General features: G+C 31.9%; 1 protein-coding gene across 2 annotated transcripts in view; it reads left to right on the plus strand.

The window, feature by feature from the left end:
* Positions 1 to 635: 635 nt before the first annotated feature.
* LOC130441368 (hippocampus abundant transcript 1 protein) overlaps positions 636 to 27,867 on the plus strand; it is a 41,894-nt gene continuing 14,662 nt past the window's right edge. Inside the window, exon 1 of one of the 2 annotated variants that reach the window (XM_056775016.1) lies at positions 636 to 872. In XM_056775016.1, coding sequence (XP_056630994.1) covers positions 762 to 872 — 111 coding nt within the window. In that variant the 5' untranslated portion in view covers positions 636 to 761. Of the gene's footprint in view, positions 873 to 14,578; positions 14,714 to 27,867 lie in introns of those variants that run through there. The other variant, XM_056775014.1, reaches the window with a different exon arrangement.

Below are 27,867 nucleotides of genomic sequence, written 5' to 3' on the forward strand. Positions count from 1 at the left end.
ACTAAACTAGAGGTCCATTTATTTTTAAATTTATTATTCAAAATTATTATATTACTTGATATGAATACGGAACTTTTCAATTCTCCTCTCTTAAGCTTTTCAAATATGTTTTATATGTGAATATCTAAATAAACAAGCTAAAACTTTCAAATTTTTCATGAAAGACTTCTATTTCGTTTTCTTGTTCGGCATTTATTACACTAAACTGCATACGCTTATACTTTCTCCATTTGTAAAGTTTGTTACAATAATCTCATAATGTTTAAATAATTATTCGAATTTGTGTTATACATTTGAGACCAGAGCTGGATTTTGAGTCTGTTTACTTAGAAGCATCCACTAGTTCGTTTACTATACACATTTTTTAATAGTTCATAGTTAGATTGACTGTGTATAGGGTAACACGCAAAAATAGTTTCAAATTGTACACAAAATACAAAATATAGTGGAAACCTGGTCAGCTGAAATAATATCTGTGTTTCTCCTAGATTTTTAATGTGGTGAAACGTCTTTCGCTAGTATAAGTTCTATGGTTTATTGTACAGTAAAAAACGCAAAATATAACACAAGTACCTCTATGTTTTCAGATTCGCCATCTCTTAGCGTTCAATACAATTATCAATATGTCACACGTCATTGACTGTTAGCGTATCGTTTTGTCAATTTCAATTGTCAAAAAATAGTGGGCTATAGTGGTGATGGTTCGATAAAATAATAATACGGAAAAATGTTTATTTTCAAGTGTTTTTAAAAAAAATTAGATGGACAGTACCGTGGAAGAAGGTGAGAAGATGAAGGCGAAGTCGTCTAAGCGAATGGTGGGAATGATTATAAGATCTAGAAAATCAATTGCGAAGGATGCCGTTGTGACGGTAAGCGATACTTACATACTTAGATCTATATCTATGTATATAATTAAATAACTACTTATAAAGAATTCTATACGAAGTAAATACAAGGGGATAAAATAGTAAGCCAACAAATATGCTAAATTGTTTTCCTCCATTATATATACCAAGGTCCATTTTTTATAAATGTTTTTCATGATATATTAAAAGCGACATTAAATTTCCATTAATTTCCAAAATTTACCAATAATTATTAAGTTAAGCATTTTCGTAAGACCTTTTCTAGTAGCTGATATTCACATAAAATTTTATTGGTTTTAGTCAATAAGTTGTATAATAATAAAAATAAAACTTATTCCCTCAAATGCATAACACTGAATTAATTTTCTTTATTTACTGTTGTACTTTCTATTTTTGATGGTATTGTAATATTTACAGGCATTGTTTTTTAAAAAAATGCGTCTAATTTGTCCAATTCATCAATATTTGCACTGCAAACTTATAAAATTATGAACCTGGTCTTACCTGTCTCTTTGGGTGTTTTTGGGTGTAATTGTTTTAATATTGGTTTCTATATATTGTTACCATTGAAATTTTTTTTTCTATATTGCATTCTTGAAATGCAATTTTAAATTACATCAATTTGAAAAAAAATGCTATAAAAGCATATAAAATTGTCTGAAGTGAGCATTCAGATGAATTGAAATTTCTATACTCTTTATTGCAATTTTATGACTTCCATGCACATATTAATGTTTGTTTTAATGTGTGGGAACAAAATGATATTATTGCAAAAATCAGGCTGCGTGGGGGTTATAATAGATAACCCTAATCAACCTTCAGGGTGGTTAAAAATTCAATTACTTGAAAAGCAGTATTAGAGCCTTCTTTAGCATGATAAAAAATTATTGGCCTCTTCTTTGAAGCTGTCCAAATTTCTCCAATAACTTCTGCCAAATGAATGGTTTTGTAACATTTGGAGTTGACCATCTTATGTTGTCTTAACTCAATGCTGCCACTTGACTAGGAATGCTAAAAAAAATAGGAAAGCATTTGCCTTTTCCATAAGAATTTTTATTGATAAGACCCACAGTTTTCATTGCTGTTCAGTGTCGTATGCATAGATTTGTGATTCATCACCTATATAGATGTTATACACATCCTTTGATGTACCTATAGCAATTTTTTTTCAATATTTCAATGCACTAGTTGAACATTTTGAATATTGGTCAGGTTATATAGAAAATAATTATAGTCTATTTCAGACCGTTTATCCTTCTATTAGTGCCTCTGCCGAATTCCAACCCTATTTCAGATTCAGGTTAACCATGCGCCAGAGGGGAAATGGTGCATTACCCAAAATTTTTATACCTTTATAAGTATATTTGTTTAGTTAAGCCGTAAATAGTGCTCACAGTATTATAAGATTAGTAATAAAATGGCGACATTTATACCAATGAAAAGATGTTCCAATAATTCTCCACTATCAGTGAATGAAAAACTTATTATTTTAAATGTACACGATTGTATGAAATACGATTACCCAAAATTTACTGTACAAGAAACTGTCGACCGATGTTCCTGAATGACTGAAGTTGGAAAGTCCACCGTTTTAAAATTATTGCGGGGGAGAAAGATAGCAGGCCAAGTGGAACCTCCCAAGAAAAGTCCAGGCAGATCAGTAAAAGTCCTTGATGAAGACACTAAGAGTGTAATTCGAAGAAAAGTTAATCTTTTTATTTTAAAAAATAAATACCCACCCTAGATAAGATTTTAATGGAGGATGACAGTAGTCTGTTGATAACTAAAAAAATTTTATGAACCACTTTGAGAAATATGGATTTTGCCTGGGAAAAACATAATCGTAAAGCACTTTTACTGGAAAGCGATAAAATTGTTTCCTGGCGACAAAAATACTTGAGAAGTATAAAGCAGTACAGAACAGAGCAGAAGAAAATCTTTTATCTTGATGACACGTGGATTAATGAAGGTTGTACAGTACCAAAAATGTGGCAAGACAAAAATATAATCAGTGCTCGCCAAGCTTTCATGAAAGGCCTGTCAACGGGTATTAAGGTGCCTTCAGGTAAAGGGAAAAGACTAATAATAGTCCATATTGGAAGCGAAGAGGGATTTTTAAAAGAAGGTTTGCTAACTTTTCAGTCGTGCAATAAGGGAGATTACCACGAGGACATGGATTCGGATGTTTTTGAAGACTATTTTGGTGAAATGATGAAATATCATCCGGCTGATTCAGTAGTAGTTATGAATAACGCAAGTTATCATTCTCGACGCAGAGAGAAGACTCCAATTTCATCTTGGAGAAAACACGAAATTATTGACTGGTTAACCACCAAAAGTATTGAATTTGAGGATAATTTGATAAAAAAGAACTATTAGCTATAGCAAATTGACACAAACATCGTTTTATGAAATATAGTGTAACTGTGCCGCGCACACCGCCATATCATTGAGAACAAAATCCTATAGAACTTATATGGGCGCAAGTTAAAGGATTTGTAGCAAGACACAACACGACATTCAAAATGAAAGATGTTAAGCTTTTCCGAAAAAATGTAAGAGGCCTTTTTATCGAGGAAAACTCACCCTAAAACTTAGTATTTTTATTTTCTTTTATCTTCATCACAGACTGAAATAATGTTTCTCGAGATTTTTTTGACTTTGAGGAATCGATAAACTTCTGAAGTTTTTCTTATATCAATTAGCCTACTTGTAAAAATATTTCAGCCTTTTTCCTTATAACTTGTACTTGTGGCCTACAACAACTGGACTATAAATTTTACCATATTTTCTGATAATTTTGAAGCTGATCTACTTTTCGAATGTGTCCTTATCTTAGTAAATTATTTTTATTTACATTTTGATAACTACGTGTCTATCTGCTACAAGCAGGTGTAAAACAATACATATTTATATTTCTAGTTATCTTTTTTAGTTTGTTAGCACTATGTATGAGTAATTCTTATCTAAATTTCAATTTATTTTTTTTATAAAACACACAAATTTCAGCTGCTCGTGTAAAACATTCAATGTTTTGAATTTATTATGATGTAACACTAACTAAAATTGGTATAGTTTTTCTAATATCAATTGCAGATTATAAAAACCCTTGCCGACAATATTGTTTGACCGACCATAGGCGTAGATACATAATTTTATAAATTTATTATATTTATCAATACTTTTAAAAATATGTTTAACTTATACGAGAAAGTATTCGTTAAAAGGCAATTGAATCATTAGACTGATTCACTTAATTGTAGTCCTACTTGGAACTTAAAAAAAATCATTATTATACCTCGTTAACTTGCTACAACTGAATATCAAATGATTAAACGTAAATAGACGAGTAAAATATACTTGCCTGTAAGGGCGTTTGGTTTAAACAGGGTACTAGAGTCAACTGAGCCCTTTTGTACCTCATTCGTCTATTAGAACTTCGGTAGTTTTTTATCTGACGCAAATAATTTTGTCGCCATCAAACTATCCTTGCCGATTCGGTTGTTATCCGTTTATTCAGTTTTTTGTGTTTAAAAACACATGCTGACAAAAAGTATCGCAATTATTATTAAATTAATACCTGTCTCTTTCTCACTACACTGTGCAATTTTATTGTCTTCAATCGCCCATGGTCTAAAGAACGCCGTATTTCTATTTATTCAAAGAAATTAAGGGAGTAAATGAATCTCACCTAGCCACGCCACTGCTACATACGCCTTCCGACTGCTTCGGCCAATAGAAATTTATTTATGTTTACGATCCGATGTTTTCATTGGTAATCAGTGGAGATGATGAGTCCACGTGGACTGACGGATTTTTAGATTTTTATCGAATTTTATACGGGGAGTAAACATTATTTTTCATTTCTTAATTTGGTATGAATGCCGTGCGTATTCATGAAATATTGATTGATCCTCGCATAACTGTCTTCTGCAATTGATATTGGAATAACTATACTGGAAAAGAAAAGATTTTTTTAACAGGTCAAACTATTTTTGTTACCAATTTTTATTTAATATCATCAAAGTTGTATTATTTCTTGATATTATATATTGAAAAAAGGACAACCATATCATTCTTATTTATTCAAGACTTTATTTAGTCTGTTCTGTCCAAAATCATAATTCACAAGTTTAAATGGAATAATTACTTTTCAAATTTATATTTCAAATTAATCTCATTATTTTAAAGCCATAAAAAATTCATTCAAATATTAGTATTAATGGGTTACACTAAGTATTTTTAATTTATTTTACCTTCTGCATCTCTATAATGTAATCAAAATACTAGATCCAAAAATTGCTGCGACAGAAGGTTCCAAACTTATTACTTTCGAGTCACTGGCGTTGAATATGAATGGTACAGGAATCTTAGAAAAACTCTCTCTACTGCTTCACTTTAATACCAAGTTCCTCCTGGAATGTTCATATGGATAAAATTGAATGTTTGTTACAGTGACTGGATACCGTTGCAATTATGGACATCATTAGATCTATCATATTTTTCGATTTAATTAATTTGAATGCAGATTGCATATTAATATCGACCTTCAATAAATTATTTTTTTTTTCATTGACTATGGTTTTTGAGATTTTCGTTTATAGAAAAAAGTTGCAATATTAAATTATTCTATTAACAATTTTTTACCAGTCTTATACGGGGTGCTCTGGGACTTGATGCAAAAATTCGGGAATGAAGTATAGGACTTTAAAGCTGCGAAATCAGAACTTATATTTAAGTATATTTTCTAAATTATACGTTGAAATATTATGAATTTTTAATGGATTCTACAATACTATCTGAATGCCAGTGGCGGCTCATGGCCAATGGTTAACAATCCGTAACTTTTACAGGGACAACCTGTACAATCTAAAGATAGCTAAAATGAATTATTCAATCGATTCTTTAACAAAATGGTACTTTTTGCTTAACTGGATAAAATTTATGGTTCAGGAGAAATGTAGATTTTGTACATGCCAAGGAAACCGTTCGCCATAAAGAAACATTCTGAAGAAAATTATTATAAATTGTAATTATTTATTGAAAATACTTTTTAAACCTCAATCAAACATTTCTAATTGAACTGCATACTGTCGAACATCGTGTTACTTACATAAGGAAAAAATTGGAATGTAGAAAAATTTGGTTACTTAGCCTAAAACTTATCAAATAAAAACAGAAAAAAAAACTATAATGAATGCTGGAAATGAATACATCACACTTCAGGAGTATACTGAGGATATTTCTTTGTACTTTGAAGAGCACTCCAAGATTCTGCCTTATAGGATCAAAATGGAAGTTTATTCTATCGATTATTTCGTTCCTGTTGTTTACCGGTATTGCATATTCTATTATTCTTTTAAAATGTCCCAAAAAAATGAATCCATTGTATTTAATTCAGGGGAACGTGGTTGCCGTGCAAAAGTAACTCCTCGATCAATCCATCCATTAGGAAAAATGTTATTGAAATGATTTTTACATAATTTAAGAAGTGGGGAGAAGCTTCATCGTGCATGAACTACATATCTCTGCGAATGCTTAGAGGAATGGGACATAACATGGGAGGGAAATAATATTGAAGAAATTCTAAGTATCGCTGACCATTTAGGTTATTATCAAATTATGACCTAATATACCTGCCCACATATTGACACAAAATCGATGTTGATTTTTTGTTTGAATTGTACCGTGAGGATTTTCATCTGTCCATAAATGTAAATTATGGGAATCAATAAAACCATCTCGTGTAAAACCAGCTTCATCAGTAAGCAAACTTTTTCCAACTCGTTGTTGATCTAGAAACCAACGAGTGGGGTTAGTCTTGCTGGATAATCCTCTACTTCCATGGCATGCACTTTCTGGGTATGAAAGGGGTAAAGAAGTTGCTCCTGGAGAATCCTATGAGTAGTTGTCGTTGATGCGTTAAATTATAGTTGTGGGGGGTTCAGCATCAACTGAATCTAATTCATTTTGCTCTAAAGCTGGCGTTCGTTTAGTTCGTTGTTGACCTTCGCCACCTTTTTTTGGTAGGACTTCCCTAAAATATCATTTTATAAAAAATAATGGAAGCTATTTCGCGTCTCGACTTTTGGTCCAGTCGCGGTCGTAGACAGCTGGCCGTAGCGTCAACCGAGACGAGCCGCGTCAACGAAACTGTTTCCATTAAAATGTATTGTAGAAGTACTCGACTGTAGGACGTCATGGCGGGCTGCGACCGCTGGACGTAGCAACAAAATCACACCTTCAGGTATATAAGCTGCGCTCAAACACCGAAAACGGCCAGTGGCCGTTTAAACTAGCCACAACGCGTTCTGTGCGACTTGCGTTTGCCAGAACGCGATGTGATTGTTCTGCTATAGCCAGAACCCGAATTAAATTATTTTAGATTTAGAAGTCGTCAGCTCACGTAATATAATGCTGCTTATTAATAATCATTCGGTAACAAAGTGGTAGTACAACACTCTTTATTTGAATAAATGTTTAATGACAACGGTTTTATATATGTTTTATATCCATATAGTCAATAGTTAATGTAACTAACCTAATCTAACTGCGTCAAACATAAAGTTCACTGCAAATCAAAATGCCACAACAATTCCTTATGCATTAAAACGACTGTTATTAATTTATATTAACTATTGACTGTATGGATATAAAAACGCCATTAAACATTTATTCAAATAATGAGTGTTGTACTATTTTATTACCAAATGATTATTAATAAGCAGCATTATATTACGTGAGCTGACGTCTTCTAAATCTAAAATAATTTCAATCGGGTTCTGGCCATATTAAAACAGCCACAACGCGTTCTGGTAAACGCAAGGTGCAAAGAACGCGTTGTGGCTGTATTAAACGGCCACTGGCAGTTTTCGGTCTTTGAGCGTAGCATATATAAAACGAAACGAGTGGAATAGCTGCCACTTAACTGGAATCTTTCGCAGGTTGTCCCAAATCCTAAAAAATTTGATCTATTTTTTTGATTTTTTGATATTACTATTTACTTTATGATATATATTAAGAAAATAAGACTTAACCATCTGGAAATGGAATGGAATTTAACATCTTAATTATTGATTGAACATGTATTTATTTTAATTCAATTTTAATTATATTGTGATAATAGCTTAAAATATTAAAGAGCCTGTAATTTGTCTTTCTTAGTTGGGGAAAACTCTTACATCAGATTCCCATAGGAGAATTTTTGATGTAATAATCCGAGTTTATACTTTTTTACAGTTTTCTTTTTATTTTGAACAAAGTAGAGCCAATCTCAACATTATTATTGAATTTTTTTGGAAAAATTATAACTAATCTTTTAATTGAACATGACTTAATATCTTTAGTTACTCAAATTCCAAAACTTGAACTAATTCAAACAATTTTTTTCCTTTGAGTTTACATTTGTTTACAAGGCATTCTATAGGAATTACTTCAATATTTTGAATACAACAATGTTTTCTATGCTAAACAGCTGGTTGCTTGGCTATATGCGACGAATATTGAATTACAGTTCAGCGGAAAACTTGCACAGTCGCTTTTTATTTCCATTTGGCATTGCAAATATCTGTTACTAAGAGTTCCGGGATAACAGAAAAATAGTTCTCATCACTGTGTTGTAATATTTTGACATTAAAAAGGAACGCTCTGTATTTTTCGAGCAAAGTGCTACTCTAGTGCCCTAATCACCCTTAAATAATGGTGTAATTCAAACTTTGTCTGTCTTAATGTTTCTGAAACCAAAGTTTTATCCTATAAAAATACTTTACAGCCTTTTTTTTCTTAAACAACACCACCATAGACGTAATTGAATCTGTAAAATTTTTAGAGCTTGCTGTGGACAATTCGTTGAAATGGGAGTTACGAGTATATATTGCCACTTTATCTAAAAAATTAAGATCTGCCTGTTTTGCGCTGGGATCAGGAACTGAACTTATCCACCTCCTGAACAGCCTATTATGCCCTTAATGAGTCGCATATCCTGCTGACCTGACAATTTTTTATGTAGAACTCCGTTCTTCCTTAAGTATTTTGTCATGAAGTGCCGTAAAAAATTAAATTTCTTTAATATGGCTACAGTTTCATTGCAAATGAGGCACACAGATTTATCCTGTACAGGAGTAAAAAAGTATTGCCAACTCCATTTTTTAAACTATTTTTAAAAACACGTTACGTTTTTCACTTATCATTGTTATGATCGATAAAAACACAAGTCCGACACAGCCACAGAGGGCACTTGATATGTGATTGACCTTGAGAACATACAAAATGAAACGGATTCTCGATATCGCTCCTAGACCTTGAGAACAATCCGCCTACGCGAAGTTGCCGATGCAAAAAAGTGCATCTCAATATCTATGTTTAGCTGTTTAAGAGACAGGTATTATTTTATTATTTTAATGAAAACTTCGATGCTTCTCATCCTCCCTCACTCTCCGTTGACGAAGTGTTCCATCTCTCTGTCTACTGGTCGGGAAACTTGACGTGAACGGCCACCAAGCGTGTTTTTGTAGAGTTTATTCAAAATCTTCACATGACTATTTTTTCCCTGAGACATTTTCCTAATATTATCATAAAATCATTTCCCGTTTAATTTGTTCTGATATTAAATATTTCAAAATAAGCTATCTATATTCAAATTTAATAAAAGTCTTATCAAATGACACGTCCTGCATTTATTGAGGTCTAAATAGGATCTTGGTTGTGTTTGGAACAAAAATCCTGTTTATTTTTGTGTCCTTGAAGTGTCTTTAGATTCGGATTAATCTCTGACATTGTGGCATCCACGAAGATTGCATATTTTGCAACTAAACATGATTTTACATTGGTTGACATCAAAGGAGTTAAAGCATCAAAATGATCTTTGCAACAATACAAATATTTCATTCTTGTTTTCTCATGTCTCTGAACTCTGAGTTTTCACACTCAGGTACAATACAATATCTATAAAACGATTTTCAACTGTTTCCATGACTTGTATCGATATCATATCCTATAAAGTAACTGTCACACTACTAGAACCAGTCTGAATATCACGAGGAACAATCTCTCAAAGGTACAAAGACTGGCTTGCTTATGTGCAACTGGGTCCATGAAATCTAGCCCAACAGCTGCACTAGAAGTGATTCTAAATATCCCACTTCTCGACATAGTACTGAAAAGCGTGGCAGAGAAAAAAATCACTTAGAATGTTCAGAGACAGAATCATCAAAGAAAACCCGTTCTTAAATAATGACCAACCCAAGGACATGCTTTATGAGGTTACATAAAAAAAGTTTAGATTTGAGAAAAATTTCACCTCAATAATAAACTGTAAAAGCAAGAGGGATGAAAATACCATACCAGAAATAAACAGAAATGCCATTAAATGGTGTACGGACAGATCAAAAGCAGCAGGCGGAACTAGAAAAGTAAGGTACGGGCCCAGAACCCCTAACACTCTAAAAGCATAGGCAGCGCATCAAGCATTTTTCAAGCAGAAATCTATGAATTGAAAAATGTGTTGCGTTCAATCTAGAGAGAAACTATTGCAAACAGCGAATCATCATCCTGTCCGATAGTCAACCAGCCATTGGTGCACTAAGCTCCATAAAATATCATTAAATCCAAACTAGTTTGGGATGCCTAGAAAAGGACACACCGAACGTAGCGAAAGGAAATGAAATAGCTGATAAACTCGATAAAACGGGGGCAGAAAAGCCCTTCATGGGACCCGAATCCTTCTGTGGTATCAGCTACAGAATAATGGAAAAAGCACTGAAACAGAAGGTAGATAGGAGCAAAACCAATTAATGGGACAACCTACAGAGGCTGAGACAGGCAAAGACTCTCCTGGGAAACTGTAAACAGAGTAGATCTGCTGAATATATCAACCTAAATAAGAACAATCTACGAATACTAACAGAAGTTCTATCGAGGCACTGTCGTCTCAATAAACACCTGAAGACGCCAGACCTAGCAGATAATGCAACGTGCAGGTTTTGTTACTCAGAGGACGAGACCTCTATCCACATTCTCTCGAAATGTGAAACACTAAGAACTCCAAAGCACTGACAGCGTTTGAAATAGAAGACGAAGATTTCTGGCAATTAAAGCCATCCCGAATTCTAGACTTTTTAAAAGGAGTAGGATCAATGGATCAGCTGTAAACACTGGGGACACAATAGATCCTTTGGGTCGCAATGTATACGAGACCGAAAATCTATATATACATACATATATCAAGTAAACAAATACTGGATGTGGCAATTGTTGTCATCCAAAGCCCGCGACAAATAGCGACGTTCAAAAGAAGCCAAATTTAATCGATACTTGAAATATTATTTTAAAAATTTCCATTTTTTACATCTTTTATTGAGTTATAGATATCTAAAGACTGGATTAAAAATATAAAAAATATACGTGCATACTCCTTATTGCAATTTGCTTGTAATCAAAATGACACTAAATTGATAATGATGATAAATAGACCAGCTACAAAATCTTTTGCTTTACGTCAATCTTTATTTAATGAATTGTATTCTAAAAGAGAGACAGGAATTATTATAAATGATGATAATTTGAACGGACAGATAAGAAATCTAAAATATTTCAAGTGCTTATCAAAAGATAATGAAACACCGCCGATTTCTACGGTGCGTTTTTAATCTTGATTAAATAAAAAAAGGAAACGTAAGGGTATATAATTTCGTAATGGTAATTATTTATTACGTTTTTATTGTGTGCGTGGTTTATTCAATTTTAAGTGGTAACAACTTTGTCCTATTTTAACAATTTATCAACGTATTTATCGATATGTTGTTGACATGCGATTTCTCGCCCGTCGATATAAAGATTAATGGACAGGTTGTTAATAACCTTGGCTATGCCGATGGATGTTTCTTCAGAATATTTCCAAATTTCAGTAACAATAGAGAATAAAGATAAAAGAAAGATTTTTATGATCGATATTTCAAACTTTAGTAATTCTTCTGAACGATATAATACCTTCAAAATGATTGTGAGTTGATTATCATAAATTGATCAAGAAAATATTCAATAATATTGAATGATTTGGCAATTAAAAAATATGAAATTAGGATAAAACAAAACAAAACAAATACTTTGGAACGTGATAAAATAAAAGCCTTATTAAATAAATTATTTAATTCGTCATAAAGGAGACTATTAATGCCAGACTATTAGTCAGGACAAAAATGTTATTAATAGTTATTTATGCAACAATTCCTACCAGTGAAAAAAGTTACTTTTCTCACGCGTTTCATACAAAATTGTTTCTATGTCCGCAGATTTAAAAAAATTCGACAAGACTTTAATCAATTTTTATTTGGTAATAGTAATATTAAAAGTACAACTGTGAGCATTATTAATTCGAAGTGAAGAAGTTACATTACTATTGGTACTTTAATTGGCAACATTTAACGAGTTCAAAGAAATAACTTCGTCTATAGCTAGTTGTATTAGTACTTATTGGATTGTTGGTAGGATCGTGAATATTTACAATGTGGGTCGTTGTTTTTTATATTTTTGACCGATTCCGAAATTTCATTCTTTATGAATACAAATGAATGATAAAAAGACGTGAATATTATAACGGACGTAGAAAAAATTTATTATTACAATTTTATTGTTAGGATATGTTAATATTTCATATATAAATTGACCCATTGTATCGGGTGGGCAACTAAGAGCGGCTGTCAGACATATCTCAGGCACGGATTGTATTATAGCTTCAGAGACAAAAAATTATGACAAAAGTGGCCCCGAGAAAAACGTGGAACTTATTTTTAGAACTTTAGGATCATCACAAATCAATAAAAATATGAAAAAAAAAATTATATTATTATTTGTGTTACTGATAAGATAAGAAAACTTATCTCGAAAAGGCTGGACTGTTTGCATTTCTCTGTTGTCTAACCTAGATTTTGCATTCCGTGACCTAGTAGTATTCCTGGTATTTGAGTTTCGTGGTTCCTTTTGAGCTTCAAATATTTTCTTATCATTACCTGGTACAGAGAAATCAATTGGAAATAATTGAAAAATTAAATCTTCTGTTGAATAGTAATCGAACTGAAGTGTTATTCAAATGAAATATGTGAGAGCTCTCGGAAACATAGTTGCCAAATATATATACTTTGCATCCCAAATCATACAACATATGGTTGGGTGGTTCGGTACGTTAAAAGGGTATTTCGCGGCCTAAGCATACAAATAATTATACTTCCGCTCCTTCATATTAAATTCTGATGCGAGTAAGAAATCAACTCAAAATAAGTTGGCAACAAATCGATAGGAACTAATAAATTAAAAAATTCTCCAATGACTGCTTCCCTTCTGATTATAAAATTATTTTTTGTATTGCTGAAAATTGTTTTTCGTTCATTTGTAAGAAGTGATTCCGTGGTCTCAATCTGCCTAATCCACACTACGAATCACACTTTTTTTGTGGAAGGAACGAGAAGCTGAAATAAAAAAATATAAAACAATTAAAATAAAAAATAATATGCTTACCGTCGAGAACACTCTTGACACTAACACAATCACCGCTGGTCTTCAGCAACTGGTGGGCTAGTCGCATGGACCTTGTAATTATACAAAATCAAAAAAATATATATGAATCGAAGGATTTTCAATGCTCGTTCTGAAAATACAAACCCCGAATTTTCTCATTGATTCGATAAAAAGATATTAATTAAAACCGTGGTTGCAAATTCAGATAAGAAAATATTTTTTTTTTCGACACAAAGTGTCCGCTGGAAAAACTAAAAATACCTATCAAATGCTCCTAATTCTATCGTTTCAAAAATATTTTCCTTTTTGTTTAAAGTCTTATGGAAAACTTCGTTGCATCTATATCCCTGGTACTGCTTTAACCTAGAAATTTCTAGGTTTTGCCTTTTACGTGCTTTATTTCTTAGACTACACGCAGAAATTTAACCAAAAATTTTATTTTCAATTTTAAATAAAGTGAGGTTTGAAAAAGATTTTTTTTACACAAATAATTTTCATTAAAAATATATTCAGTTATCAATAAATTGAATATGTTTAAAGATGTTAAGAAGAGAAGAATGACATTATTTTCCTAGAATTTCATATTTGTTTATTCAGAAATGTCTATAATTTATTGTAGGTTTCCTTTTTATTTCTCATAATTATTTCAATTCGTATAATATATAATCATGAAATAAAATTTTGTATTTTATTTCATGCTGTATTTTTTTCAATTTCAAAATTCATCTTCAGTTTGGCAGAAATGGAATAGGAGAACTAATAAAATTTGTTTCAATTGGTCACATGATGCTAATCATATGTTGACTGCTCTGTTTACTTCTTTGGAATGTATAGGGTTGAGAGTTTATTTGATATTTCACCAATAATATATTCGGTTTCCGCATTCATTGTTATGAATAAAAAAACTTAATATAAATGTCGATACAATTAATGATATAATCAGAAAATTTTGGGTTACCTTAATTTGAATACTCAGCGGCGCAGTTGCACGAGAAGTTAACGAAAGGTAGAGATTATTCTGTCTACGAACGTCGAGTTTATGAATCGACCTTAAAGATTCATTCCGTTGTTGCCAGTACATGATACATAGATAGGAATCCTCGTACAAGTTACTTCTATTCATGTCATATTTTAGTTATCATCTGCTATCTAGAGATAACAACGTTTTTATTATTTTTCGGAAATTACAATTTTCTACAGTAACTAATAGTTCAGTGTGTGCTGTTCGATCTGGACCGACTAGAAATGATATGTGCATGATAATATTTTATTATTTGTTAAAGCGTTATGTTCTTAATTTCAGAAGATTCAAAACTTTGTATCTTAAGACACCGGTAAGTATGATACAACAACCCAATATTCTTGCAAATGTTTAATAAAGCTGTAAGGCTTGTTGAAATATTTTATTCAATTATAAGTAAAAGGTCTATTTACATATTAAATGTGTTAAAATTGTTTGGATATATATTAGTTCCAAAAGATCTACATCTAATTGAATATCTAAGTAGTAATAAATTATTTTATTATTATTATCACGTTCTGCATTCGATTTGTCAACAAACAATGTCTCTTCATATCGGAATACAAAAAATCGATTTTATTCATCAATTTAATCTCTTTCAAGAGCAATATAATCATTCCAACGCTTCTCGAACTTCCCGATGCCGTGCTTGTAGAAAGATTTGACGTTTGCCTCAAAATATGCTACAGTTTCGGCATTTGCTTCTTCATTGGAGCTGAATTTCTTATGGGCGAGCATTTTTTTGAGATCAGCGAATAGCCAGGAGTCACTGGGGGACAGATCTGAACAATACGGCGGATGATGAAGCAATTCATTCAATTTAACCATATCCTTGCCATCGGCTTGTGAATCGGTGAATTGTCTTGGTGGTTTTCTCTTCGACATACGAGGCTGTTTTTTCTTGATTTTTGCATTCAAACGGTTCAACAACTCTATGTGGTATTCGCATTTGATTGTCTCTTTCTTTTGGATATATTCGATGAATAATATTCCATGCGCATGCCAAAATACTGAAGCCGTAACCTTCCCAGTACCTTTTGACGCTTCGGACGTGGTTCACCGGCTGCAGTCCACTCAGATGATGATCGTTTTGAGTCCGGAGTGATGTGATGGATCCATGTTTCATCCTTTGTCGCATATCGATGCAAAAAATCTGGTGGATTACGTGTAAACATGGCCAAACACTGCTATGAATCATCAACACGTTGTTGTTTTTGATGGACTGTGAGTAAACGTAGCACCCACACGAAAAAGTTTTTTCGTGCTCAAATGTTCTGATTCTTTACGGCCTCGGCTATTTCACGCAATTTCAATTTACGATTAAATGTAACCAATTTGTGAAATTTTTTATGTTTTCTGGAGCAACCACCTCAATTGGACGTCCAGAAGGTTTAATATCATCGGTGTCTGTACGACCACGTTTAAATTCAGCAAACCAATAATAAATATTCTTTTCGATGGTGCCGAGTCCGTATAACACTTGAAGCCACTGCTGAGCTTGTACAATATTTTTTTCATCAGGAAGCAATGATAAATTAACACACAAAATTGTTTTGAAAATAACAAAAGTAGCTTCACTTAAATGGCTGTCACTTTTTCTTTACTAATTGAAATGTCATGAAATTTTACACAGTTATTTGAAAATTAGTACTTCATAAATGTCATATGGATTTGACAAAGCAGCGGCATCTGTGTGATACACACGATTTATTGAGTTATGTTTTACATATTCACAATATATTTTTGGCATCATCAGTATCTATTATTTGAAATATCACTAGTTCGTAGATCAATATGAGCAGAAAAAAAATTACTTTTCCGGGTTTTCACGGAATTATAAACTAGTGTGGCATTGTTAGGGCCCGTATAATTGAGTGCTCGACAAATGCTAATTAATTGCTGGGGGAAAAATGACTTTCCGAATTATCTCCGCTGAACACTATCAATGGCAATTATAGACTCATGTATTTTACTAAGATTTCATTTTTTTAATGCAGTTTAAAAAATATAGTTATTATTAAAAAATGTATAAAGATATTGTTTCAGTTTCTTTGAAATTTTTATACACAAGACAATTATGGACAAAGGTTTTAAAAAAAATACCGTATTCTCTAATTTTTAAAGTAGAGGGACAGAAATGGTACTCAGGAAGCAGTATTTTCTTCGCATTTCATAGTTAAATTTATCAAATTAACGGTTTTTAAGATCTGGACAGATATACCATTGTTCAAATTATTGCACACAAAAAGAACAACTGAAGGTTTATTTGATCATTTTCTTGCTTCTTTCTTCGACTACACACAACAATTGGGTCAACATTTACGTCAAAAATATCATTCCCAATTTTAGTACATTTTAAATAGTGCAGAAAAACACATTTTTTACACGACCTACGAACTATGAACTATTGAAAATTTACATTACGAAAATATTATCTACCTCCAGCACCCCGTTGAAAATTTTAAATAAGAAAGGGGGTCGTGGTGGTGGTGTGGTAAAGCTTAAGTATATTTTAATAGACCAAACAATATTGCTGAATTAAAAGCTAGGATAACGGAAGACATTAACAAATTAATCCCTGAAGTCATACCAAATGTTGTAAGAGAATTCCAAAATTGCTTATGTTATTGTGAAGAAGTGAATGGTAGACATTTTGAACATTTAATTTATTCGTAGAGTACATTGAAAAATATTATTATCTTCATTCTACGTAAAGTTTTGTTATAGAGATATTATCAAAATTTTGCGTCTTAAAAATTATTTTCTCAGTTATGATTGAACCAAATTTGAAAAACAGACAACTAAAATTCCTTTCCAACAAGGTGCCATACAATCCACTTTCTTATTTTAAGTTTTTGAAGGGACGCTTATAATTCAGAGGGTGTGCTGGAGGGGGATAATATTTTAATACTGTAAATGGTCAATTCAATAATAAAAATCGACCTTTTCCAGGTTTTCACATAGTACATAATAACGCTAAAATGGAATTGTATTCCATACATATGGATCGCATTGTATATAAAGGTTTAATAAACCACTTTGTCTGAAGATGGATTATACTTATATATCTCCAGCATATCTTGAAAAAATGATATTAGTACAACTCCACCATCATTTTAAGTAGCTGAAAGAAAATTTACTCATTGGAGTGGTACTTTGATTACTTTACTGACAATTCGGGAGATGGTAGCAAGGGGCGAGTATAGCTTTTTTAGGGGTACATTAAAATAATGGAAAAGTAGAAGCAGTATACTACTGTTAGTCAGTTAGCAAGTGATTCATCGTAGAATTTTTTCTAGGAGTTTTCAAAAATTATTTTTTTTGTACCTTTAAGTATATAAATTTATAAAAAACACTAATTCTTATGAAAAATAAATATAATATTGTTAAATTTTCCAAAATTGTACTAAATTGAAAAAATTATTTTGATATCTGGCGAAAAATAAGGTTTGTTTAGGTAAAACGTCGACGTCTTTTCGAGTTCTGCACACCTCTGCATTGTGTAATTCCAATGGATCTTTTATCATCTGCCCTTCTCGCTTTATACCCTGCTCATTCAAGTGATTTTTATATTGTTACCAGAGACTTATAACAAACATATAACATTCTCTTTCAATATTTTTTTGTTATACCGATCATCTATAGACATTAGATCTAAGAATCTAACTTAATAAACGGACTCAAAATTCATTACTTGGATTTTTCAAAATATTTATAGCGAGTATCTGAGGAGAGACAGGAAACATATTTCAACGATTCTAAGTAAAGAAAACATGCACGTAAGTAACTACCTACATTCGGTTTCTTGAATTTCTTATTCATGAGAATTATACAGGGTGAAACTTCAGGTATACATTTTTATGGAAAATAACACTATAAAAATTCATAGTACCCACAGTTGTTGAACGGAATCGTTGTAATACAGAAAAATCGGAAGATGAACGTTGTTACAATCATAAAAAAATTCATCAGCTTTACCGTTATTAAACATGTATGTAACCATGTATGATTGAAGTGCTGTTTTGGAATTACTCCCGTAAGATTTCCAAGCCAATTGTACTGCATTTGATTGGCATAATACGTGAATTAAGTATACACGTCTAATGCTTCCAGGATGGTGTTTATTATCATTATACGAGGTAAAATAAAAAACAGGTGATGTCATAAATCACAAATTTTGGTTTTCTTTACGAAAAATTCGTTTTTAAAAAATATATTTATTCTAGCAATTACAAGTTTATTGTTAGAGATCTGAACAGAGAATGAATAATATTAAATGATATTACAAGAAAGAAAGATTTATCTGCATATGTTGTTAAATAACAATTTCTCAGAAAGTATAGTGTTTCTGCTGCGCTTTTAAGTTTCCTTGATAAGCGGCGTATGTAACTCCTCCCTCCTTAAGTCTCGAAAAGTATGGATTGACTTTTCGATTTTTGGGCCCTTTCCAGGTTTTCTTGACTTTTTTCTTTTGTGTGTTTTCGGCATACTAAAATTTTTGATTTGAATTTGAACAAAACACCTGCTATTAAAATAATGAATATTATCGCTAAAAGGCTTTCGATTATTGTTACATGACTCTGTGTATTGGAAGTTTCTTGGATCGGCTTCAATTTTCTTGACAATTCGTTGATTTGGAAAAGATCATCGAGATTGAGATTTGTTATGTTATATTTTTCGTAGTGTTTTGAAGTTGATAATTTGTTTGTTTCTAATTTTGGCAGGACAAATGGTTTACCGTAACTGATTTCGTCGTCATTGATGTATCGTTGATTATTGATCCATAGTTCACAGTTTTCTGGGATTTTGACAAGTGATGGTTCTTCTATTTCGAGGTATCGATCGGATTGACATTTTGAAAGTATTTTTTCTTGTTGAATCGGCATTATCAGGACTGCTTTTGTTGTAACTTGTTGAATGATTGTTTCTTCGATATTGACTTCTAGAATTTGGCAATCATCGAGAGTGTTCCCTTCAAGTAGACTAAGGGTGCAATTATCCCTTTGGACAAAATTTTGACGGCAATAGTAGATACCTTCGAGTGGTGGACATTCTTCTTTTTCTGATTGGGTTTCATTTTGCGTTCGTGCCAGGTAAGGGAATTTAGGAGTGTACATTTTATTATTTTGGATTATGGGAAAAAGGTGGTAAAATTCAAATGTTTCGGAGATGAGTATAGGTACGTGGATAGCAAAGACTAATTTCGAATCAATGATTGATACTTGAGTTCCAAGAAATTGGTAGTATGTTAAAATGTTAGAAAATTTAGGAATCTGTTTTTCCGAATATAGTTTTTCTAAATGTTGAATTATGTCCAGTATCTCGTAACTAGAAATTATAGACGTATGTACAGAATTAAGTTTCGAAAATACAACTGCGTTCTCAATATTATCTATAAACGTTATTGTTGACTGACAGTCTAAATTAATCTGATACAACATACCTTGAAACGTTAGATAACTTTCTAGTGTTTCAATTTTGTTATATACAGAGGCTGATAATAGTTGTAACCCATTATTAAAGTTTGCTTGATTTTTATTTAAAGTAGTAATTGACTTATTGTAATGATCAATGAGTTTCTTATAGAGAGAAATTTGAAGGTTAGTTTCATGGATAATGTTCTTTTGATTTTGTTGTAATAAAGTAATTGCGTTATCGTATTTTATCTCGTCATCTGAATCGAGGTTTCCAAATAGCCATTTGTTTATTTTACCAACGCCATTTAGCAAACCTCTTCGATTTCTGATATGAGGATTCAAATTTTCGAATTTTTTCTGTACAGTGTTGATCAAATACTCGGTTCTTATTAACATGTTCTGTGCTAAAGCGTGATAGGACATAGTGTTTGTAGTGGTTACAGTTGTAATACTATTTTTTATGTAATTGAAATGCGTAACTAGACTATCTATTTGCTTAATAAGTTGGCTTAAATCTAAATAATGTAAAAACGTATGTTTACTATATACTAATCTAGCGTTTCCTAATTGGATGGGAAGAAGGAAGTTTTGAATTTTCGTAACCTGTATGTCTTCTACACTACAGGTCGCTTGAAATACGCGAAGAATCAGGTAAAGCATCAGGATTCGCGTGCTCGTCGACATCCTGTAACAATTTCCGAACATTACTTCTTGGTTTTCGGACAATACTTTTATGATACGTACCTTTATCGGTTTTAAGCAGAATACCTTTATCTCTGATTATTTTAGTTTGTTTAAATTTAGGGAGTTTCTTATTTCTTAATTTAGTTTTTACGTAGGCGGTTTTTTGATTTGAATAGTCTAAAGGTTCGGACCTTTTTCTATTTAATTTCTCTATAACCTTTTGTTTAGTTTGTTCGTTTTGTTGTTTAATTTTTTCATATAAGCGTTTACTGGTTTCTTTGTGATTTTGAACGTATTGAGATATAACTAAATGATCATTCAGGTCAAACGGGTCAGGATTGTTTATATGTCCTTTTATAATTTCGAAAGGCGTGAATTTTGTTACTGTATGAACTGAATTGTTATAACTAAGAATCGCGTGTTTCATTATTTGATCCGGTGTCAAATTTTTATTATCTTCCTGTATACATCGATAATGTTCTAAAATACTTGAATGAAATCGTTCAACTGGCGAGTTGGAATTGCTATTTTTCGCTGTGGTATGATGCAATTCTATATGGTGAAGTTTGCAAAAGTCTTCTAAATCGAAATTCTTAAATTCAGAACCACTATCTGTTGTTATCTTTTGAGGTAGTCCATGGTGAGTTATGAAATTTAGTAAAGAGTCTACTGTGGAAAATCCTGTAACACTTACTATGGGGTAAGCTTGTCCGTAACGCGAAAAGGAATCAATTACTGTTAAATAAATTTTATTTGCAATTTTAAAAACATCCATATGTACATGCTCAAAAGGCTTAGACGCTGTGGGTGTTAGGCTAAATTTGACGACAGGGGGATTCCTATCATATTTATTTTTCAAGCATGTATCGCAATTATTGATAAAGTTTTCTACATCTTCGATCATTTTCGGCCAGTAGTATCTACAACTAAGAGATGTTTTAACTTCGTTTATGCCCCTATGACCTGATTTATATATATGATGATATTTAATTTTTTCTAATTGCTCTTCTTTTGTTTCAATATCTGTTACTGATTTGGTACACAGTGTAAATTTAAATGCAGAATTCTTAAACATATTCTGTGCAGTTACAATAAATATTCTCGATAAGGGTTCGTTCTGGAAATAAAGTGCATAATTTTTCCTGGGGTCAATATATTCTTTAATGAAGTTTATTATATTATTTTCGATGTCAATTACCGGTAATGTAACGTATAGACGAATATTTTCGAATACTTTCTCTCTTCTAACCTTAAAGGTATTTATTTGACCATTAGTAAAATATATTTGATTTTTATACATATTTAATGGTTTTTCGGTAATTGGAATTGATAGAATAGGATTTTCAACAGATGTATGTACTGTTTCAATGTCTTCGTTATTATTAGGATTTGGTTCTTCCGTTATAGGTAATATTGGTAAATTATTGTTTGCGAGATTTTCTATGTTTGAATCGTTTTGGTTAAATTTATTTAAATCTAATATATTTGTAAGATCTAAATTATCTAAATTCGGGAGAGTACTGGAATTAATTCTTTCAAATTCTTCATTCATTATTTCATCGATGTCACTTAAATTGACATCCATTGATGCAGTTTCTAATGCATTTATATCGGGATATCGAGATAATGCATCAGCTGCTTTGTTACTTTTACCTTTCAAATATTTTATATCGTACTCAAATTCCTCAAGTTTAAGGCGCCAGCGTACAAGACGTGAATTGGGCTCTTTTAATGACATGAGCCATTGCAATGGTTTATGATCTGAAAAAATTGTGAATTTTTGACCAAATAAATACGGTCGAAAATATTTACACGACCAGACTATCGAAAGTAACTCTTTCTCGATTGTAGAATAATTTATTTCTGCGGAATTAAGTGTTCTACTAGCATAACAAATAGGATGATTATTTTGAGATAGAATAGCACCTATGGCATATTTAGAAGCGTCAGTAGTTAATTCGAAAGGTTTACTGAAATCGGGATACGCAAGGACTGGTTCTGAAATTAAAATGTTTTTACAAGTATTGAAGCAATTAATAAATTCTTCGGTATGTTTAATTATGTGATCCTTCTTTAGACATATCGTCATCGGTTTCGTAATTTGAGCAAAGTTTTTTATAAACTTTCTATAGTAACCTACTAGTCCTAAAAAGGATTTAATATCTTTAGCGGTTTTTGGGATAGGGAAATTTTGAATTGCTTTGATTTTATTCGGATTAGGTTTTATCCCATGAGGAGTTACAACGTGACCTAGATACTCTACTTCCTTGCGAAGAAACTCGCACTTGTCTAGTTGTATCTTAAGCTCTGCGTGGCGTAGTTTTGAAAATACTAATTTCAGATTTTGTATGTGCTCCTGAAGGCTAGTACTGAATATGATAATGTCATCCATGTATACCATGCATATTTTGTTTTGGATGTCTTTAAGGACTTCATTTACAGCTCTTTGAAATGTAGAAGGGGCATTTTTAAGACCGAAAGGCATTCTAAGGTATTCGTAATGTCCTCCATCTACGTTGAAAGCCGTTTTTTCTATAGAACATTCGCTCATTTGTATTTGATGGAAGCCGCTTGCCAAGTCGAGGGTAGTAAAATACTGAGCTCGACCTAATTTATCCAATATATCGGATATATTGGGAAGCGGGTACCTGTCATCAATTGTCTTTTCATTAATTTTCCGGTAATCAACTACCAGTCTCCATTTTTGGGTATTTGATGCGTCCATTTTCTTTTTAACAATCCATATCGGGGAGCTCCAAGGGGAACAGGACGGTCTAATTATGTTTTTATCTAACATCTCTTGAATTTGTCTCCTAATTTCCTCTCTGTGGACGTAGGGATATCTGTAAGATTTAGTGTGAACCGGTACCTCGTCTTTGGTTCTTATAATATGTTTAACATTTGAAGTGAAAGTCAATTTGTCCCCTGGTTTTAAAAATAAATCAGAATATTCTTTACACAATGAAATAATTTTTTGTTTTTCTTCTTTATTCATGTGATTTGTACGAATTAATTCGGTAATATTGTCATTAGGTTTTATGAAATTATTTTCATCAAAATCATTAGCAAAGCTTTCAAATTTAAAGAGTTCATATTGTGAATTTTTAAATGGAGTAACTTGAATTGGTTCTCGTAATGTTATCGTTATCGAATTATTTGTGTGATTTTGAATTTCTATTGGTGCGAAACCGTTTCTCGCTGTAGATAAAATTTGTGGAATTATTATATTTTCTATTTTTCGAGCGTCTACAATAATATCCCCATTATCTATATTTACGGGTAATTTCTTTATCGTTTTTTCTCCGGGGTCTATTGAAAAAGAAAACTCAATATCGTTTACTTTTCTATACTTAAAAGGCAATCTTAGGTGAGGTCCTAATAGTTCTCGATTAGTTAGATCAATATTTATATTCATACCTATTAAATCTTTAATACCGAGAATTCCATCAAAATAATTGTGAAAATCATATAGTATAAAATCGATTTGATAGTTTTTATTTTTTAGTTCAGGAAATGCAGGAATAAGCGCTCGATACCTAACGTTTTTACTTCCAAGACTAGTAGATATAGTAGTATCAGAATGATAAATTGTATCTGGAAAGTATTTTTCGGCAATAGAAGGTCTTATTATTGATTTAGAGCTACCAGTATCGATTAGCAATTTAATTTTTGGATTTGCAATTTCTATATACGGTAGCGGATTAACTGGCAGTATATTTATTTCTATGTTTTCCCGTCTGATGGACGAGCTGCTTGAAAATTTTCATCGCGATTGGCTTCGTCGTTTTCGTCAAATTCTATTTCGTCATATTCATCATATTGATTATCGTGATTATAGTCTGAATTAGCATATTGATTTAAGTATAACTCTTCGGAAACGAAGTTTGGTTTAGCGTTTGGATTTGATCGGAAAAATCTATTATTATTATTATTATTAATAGGTTTTCGAGTACGTTCAGTAAAATTACGTGATGTCGTGGACATCGGTTCAGGTGTTGGTAATTGATTTTGTGGAATTTGGTTAGGTTTGAATACATTTTTGGGAGGGCCGAATACTTGTCGATTAGTAAAATATCTTTTATTTTGTGGTATGGATTGAATAGGTATCGGCTGATTTGGCCAACTTTCTCTATTTTGTACGAAATTTGGTTGGTAGTTTTGTCGATTGCTATAATAATTCGGGTAATTGTTAACAGGTCTGTTATTTGGTACAAAATTTTGATACGTATTAGGATTTTTATAAAAATTTGATTTGGATCTTTGAGAATTTTGGCTATTCGCATGCTGTATATTAATATTATTAGGTGTATTTTGTCGATTATTTTTATCGTTTAAAGAACCGTACAGTCTTTCAAAATTTTCGAATTCGGCCACATAGGCCATCGCGTCTTCTAAAGAATGTGGTTTTCGTAAATGCATATTATTTTTCAGAGTACCGTCGCACCCTGCAATAAACGTATTTAAAGCAGTTTTATCGTATTGATTTATTTGACAATTTCTTTCTTCGGCAGTTATATTAGGGTCATTGCTAATTCTTTGAATTACACTACTACGAATTAATTGAAGTCTACTTCCAAAATCAATAAGATGCTCGTTTTTTAATGGTTTGGCTCTAATCAACTCTTGCACAAGACAATTTAAATCCCTTCTATCAGCAAAACACTGTAATAAGGCCGTTTTTAATTTTGGCCAAGTATTTAATTCAACTCTGTTACCGACCATGAAGGCTGCTCTACCTTCTAATTTCTCTTGAATACATTCTATAATGTGTAAATTTAATTCTGCATCATTATAAATTCTATATGACTCTATTAAATGCTCACACCTTGTAATGAATTTATTCAAATATTCACTGTCACCGTTAAAAGGTTTAATATTTGATAATTTGGATTTGAAAAGATCCCAATTCATTGCAGGAGGAGCCATTTTGTTAGTACCAGTTTGTTCTACGTTATTTTCGACTAAAGAAATATTATTGAACAATTGAACTATGTTATCGAGATTACTAGAGTTTAATTCACTCATAAATTGATAATTTCTTTTTTATTAATTGTATACGTTTTTGAAACTTTAAAACTCAATAATCAATACTATCTTTCCAAAATCCAAAAAAAGGTAGGAAAGGCAAGAAGAGGACAATAAGGCACTTACGTTTCTGAAGAACAGGCTTTTAAAATCTTCTCCCTCGATGATTCCCTGTTGCCTCCAATGTTCACCACTAAAGGGCTATTGCACGATAATTGCTAGTCTAATATTGTTCGTTGGATTCGCACTTAAAACGTTGAAACGTTAAAGCCGTGAAGTCACTAAATTATTTCGCACGATCCGAAATTTTGTTACGCACTGTATGCCCGTAAACGTTTTAGTGATTTTTGATTTCGACGACTTGCGCGATCCTACTGACTGCGCCAATTTTGGTTTTCTTTACGAAAAATTCGTTTTTAAAAAATATATTTATTCTAGCAATTACAAGTTTATTGTTAGAGATCTGAACAGAGAATGAATAATATTAAATGATATTACAAGAAAGAAAGATTTATCTGCATATGTTGTTAAATAACAATTTCTCAGAAAGTATAGTGTTTCTGCTGCGCTTTTAAGTTTCCTTGATAAGCGGCGTATGTAACTCACATCTATTTTTTAACTAGTATGTCATAATCATTTATGAATTGAGAATTGTCTGACGTGAAACATGGATAACAACGTATTAACGTCAAGCTTTTAAGTTGAGAGAATTACAAAAAAAAATTCTCAAAATGTGAAAATTTACGTACGGTGATAATGTAATAACTCTGTAGACTGTTTACAAGTATCTATAAGCTATTTAAAAGTTTATATGGGATGTGGAACTTTCAGGACCTTCTTCTCTTGAAGAAGTGAAAGTATACAAAAACTGAACTGAACCATTAGTTCCAAACAGCTGATTCGAGAGCTCAGCAAAGAAAAGGACCTCAAAAATTGGTCCTTTATTTATCGGGACATAATCTGAACACATCCGCCTTACGCTCTTTCCGAAAAAAATTTTTGACACCAATCCTGACATTGAGAAAGCCCCGACATACTAGATGAAACACACTTCATGAAGAGCTTCCAGTCACACCTTGTAGTTCTATTATTATCTACTAGTTCATTATAAAGTATTTTCGTTTGAGGTCTACTTCATTGCTTGCAGCGTTAAATTTTTTTCTTATAGATCTCCAGGGCTATTAGCGCTTAGAACAATATAATTAGCAATAAAGCAGTTTTCCCTCTCCAAATAATTGTCTACATAAAATGAACAATTTTTTTAACTCAAAATTTCTAATAATTTATTAGCATTTATCATCATCATTCGGCTCATTTAATTCCACTGCTAGACATAAGCGTAATTGAATCTATCTGTGTCGTTTCTGTCCGCCATTCAACAAGCTTCTAGTATTCTTTCAACATTCTCGAACAATCTCTTTAATAGACGCCCTCTACTGTGATGATTGTCCTGACGAGGTCTCCACTTCAATATCTTTTTTGCCCAAATCTAGCTACGTGGCAGGCCAGATCCATTTTAACTTTGTAATTTGCTCAATATTATCGGGAATACCTAGCATTTTGCGTTGTTCGTTATTAGGAACTTTGTCTTTAACAGAAAGGCCCAGTATCGAAATTCCCATTTTGCTCTATACAATGCGTATTTTATATCCAGATGTTTGTGAGCGTGAGGGTTTCTGCTCGGTAAGTAATTGCATTAACTTGTCTCTTCATGCATATTGGGATATCTGATTGGAAGATATGCTTCAGTTTTCCAAATGCACCCCAGCACTTATAAAACATATATGAATTTAATCTAAAACAAGAATTATCAGAAATCAAATTTTACTTTTACCGAAAAGATTTATAAATTTTTTTGTATATAAGTTTCTATTGTGGAGGCTCCGGGGCTGCAGCTTCGCCTATACTCTTCTATACATTGGTTCCAGTTCAGAATAGTATGCGAGAAGTTTTAAAAATATTGTAGAACGAACTTCTTTGCCTTTAGATTTTGCCTTGCCATTATGTATCCCTCGGATTGTGACCTCCAAGTATATGTTAATGAAACGTATCGATATTCGAACTCTTTTTGGTTTAAGCTATATGTTATTGCTTTAGAATATTCATAAATCGAATGCCTTATCGAATCAACAAAGCCTAATGATTATGGTTATTGATAATCTTTTGTTCTGTAGATATGTTGAATGGTTGTTTTGGAGCATCTCTTGATTGGATAGATATTGTGAATTCCGTTATTTATACTCATATATATATATATATATATATATATATATATATATATATATATATATATATATATATATATATATATATATATATGGAAAATATGTGTCCGAAAAGA

The sequence above is a fragment of the Diorhabda sublineata genome, chromosome 3 (assembly GCF_026230105.1).
Source record: "Diorhabda sublineata isolate icDioSubl1.1 chromosome 3, icDioSubl1.1, whole genome shotgun sequence".
Lineage (NCBI taxonomy): Eukaryota > Metazoa > Arthropoda > Insecta > Coleoptera > Chrysomelidae > Diorhabda > Diorhabda sublineata.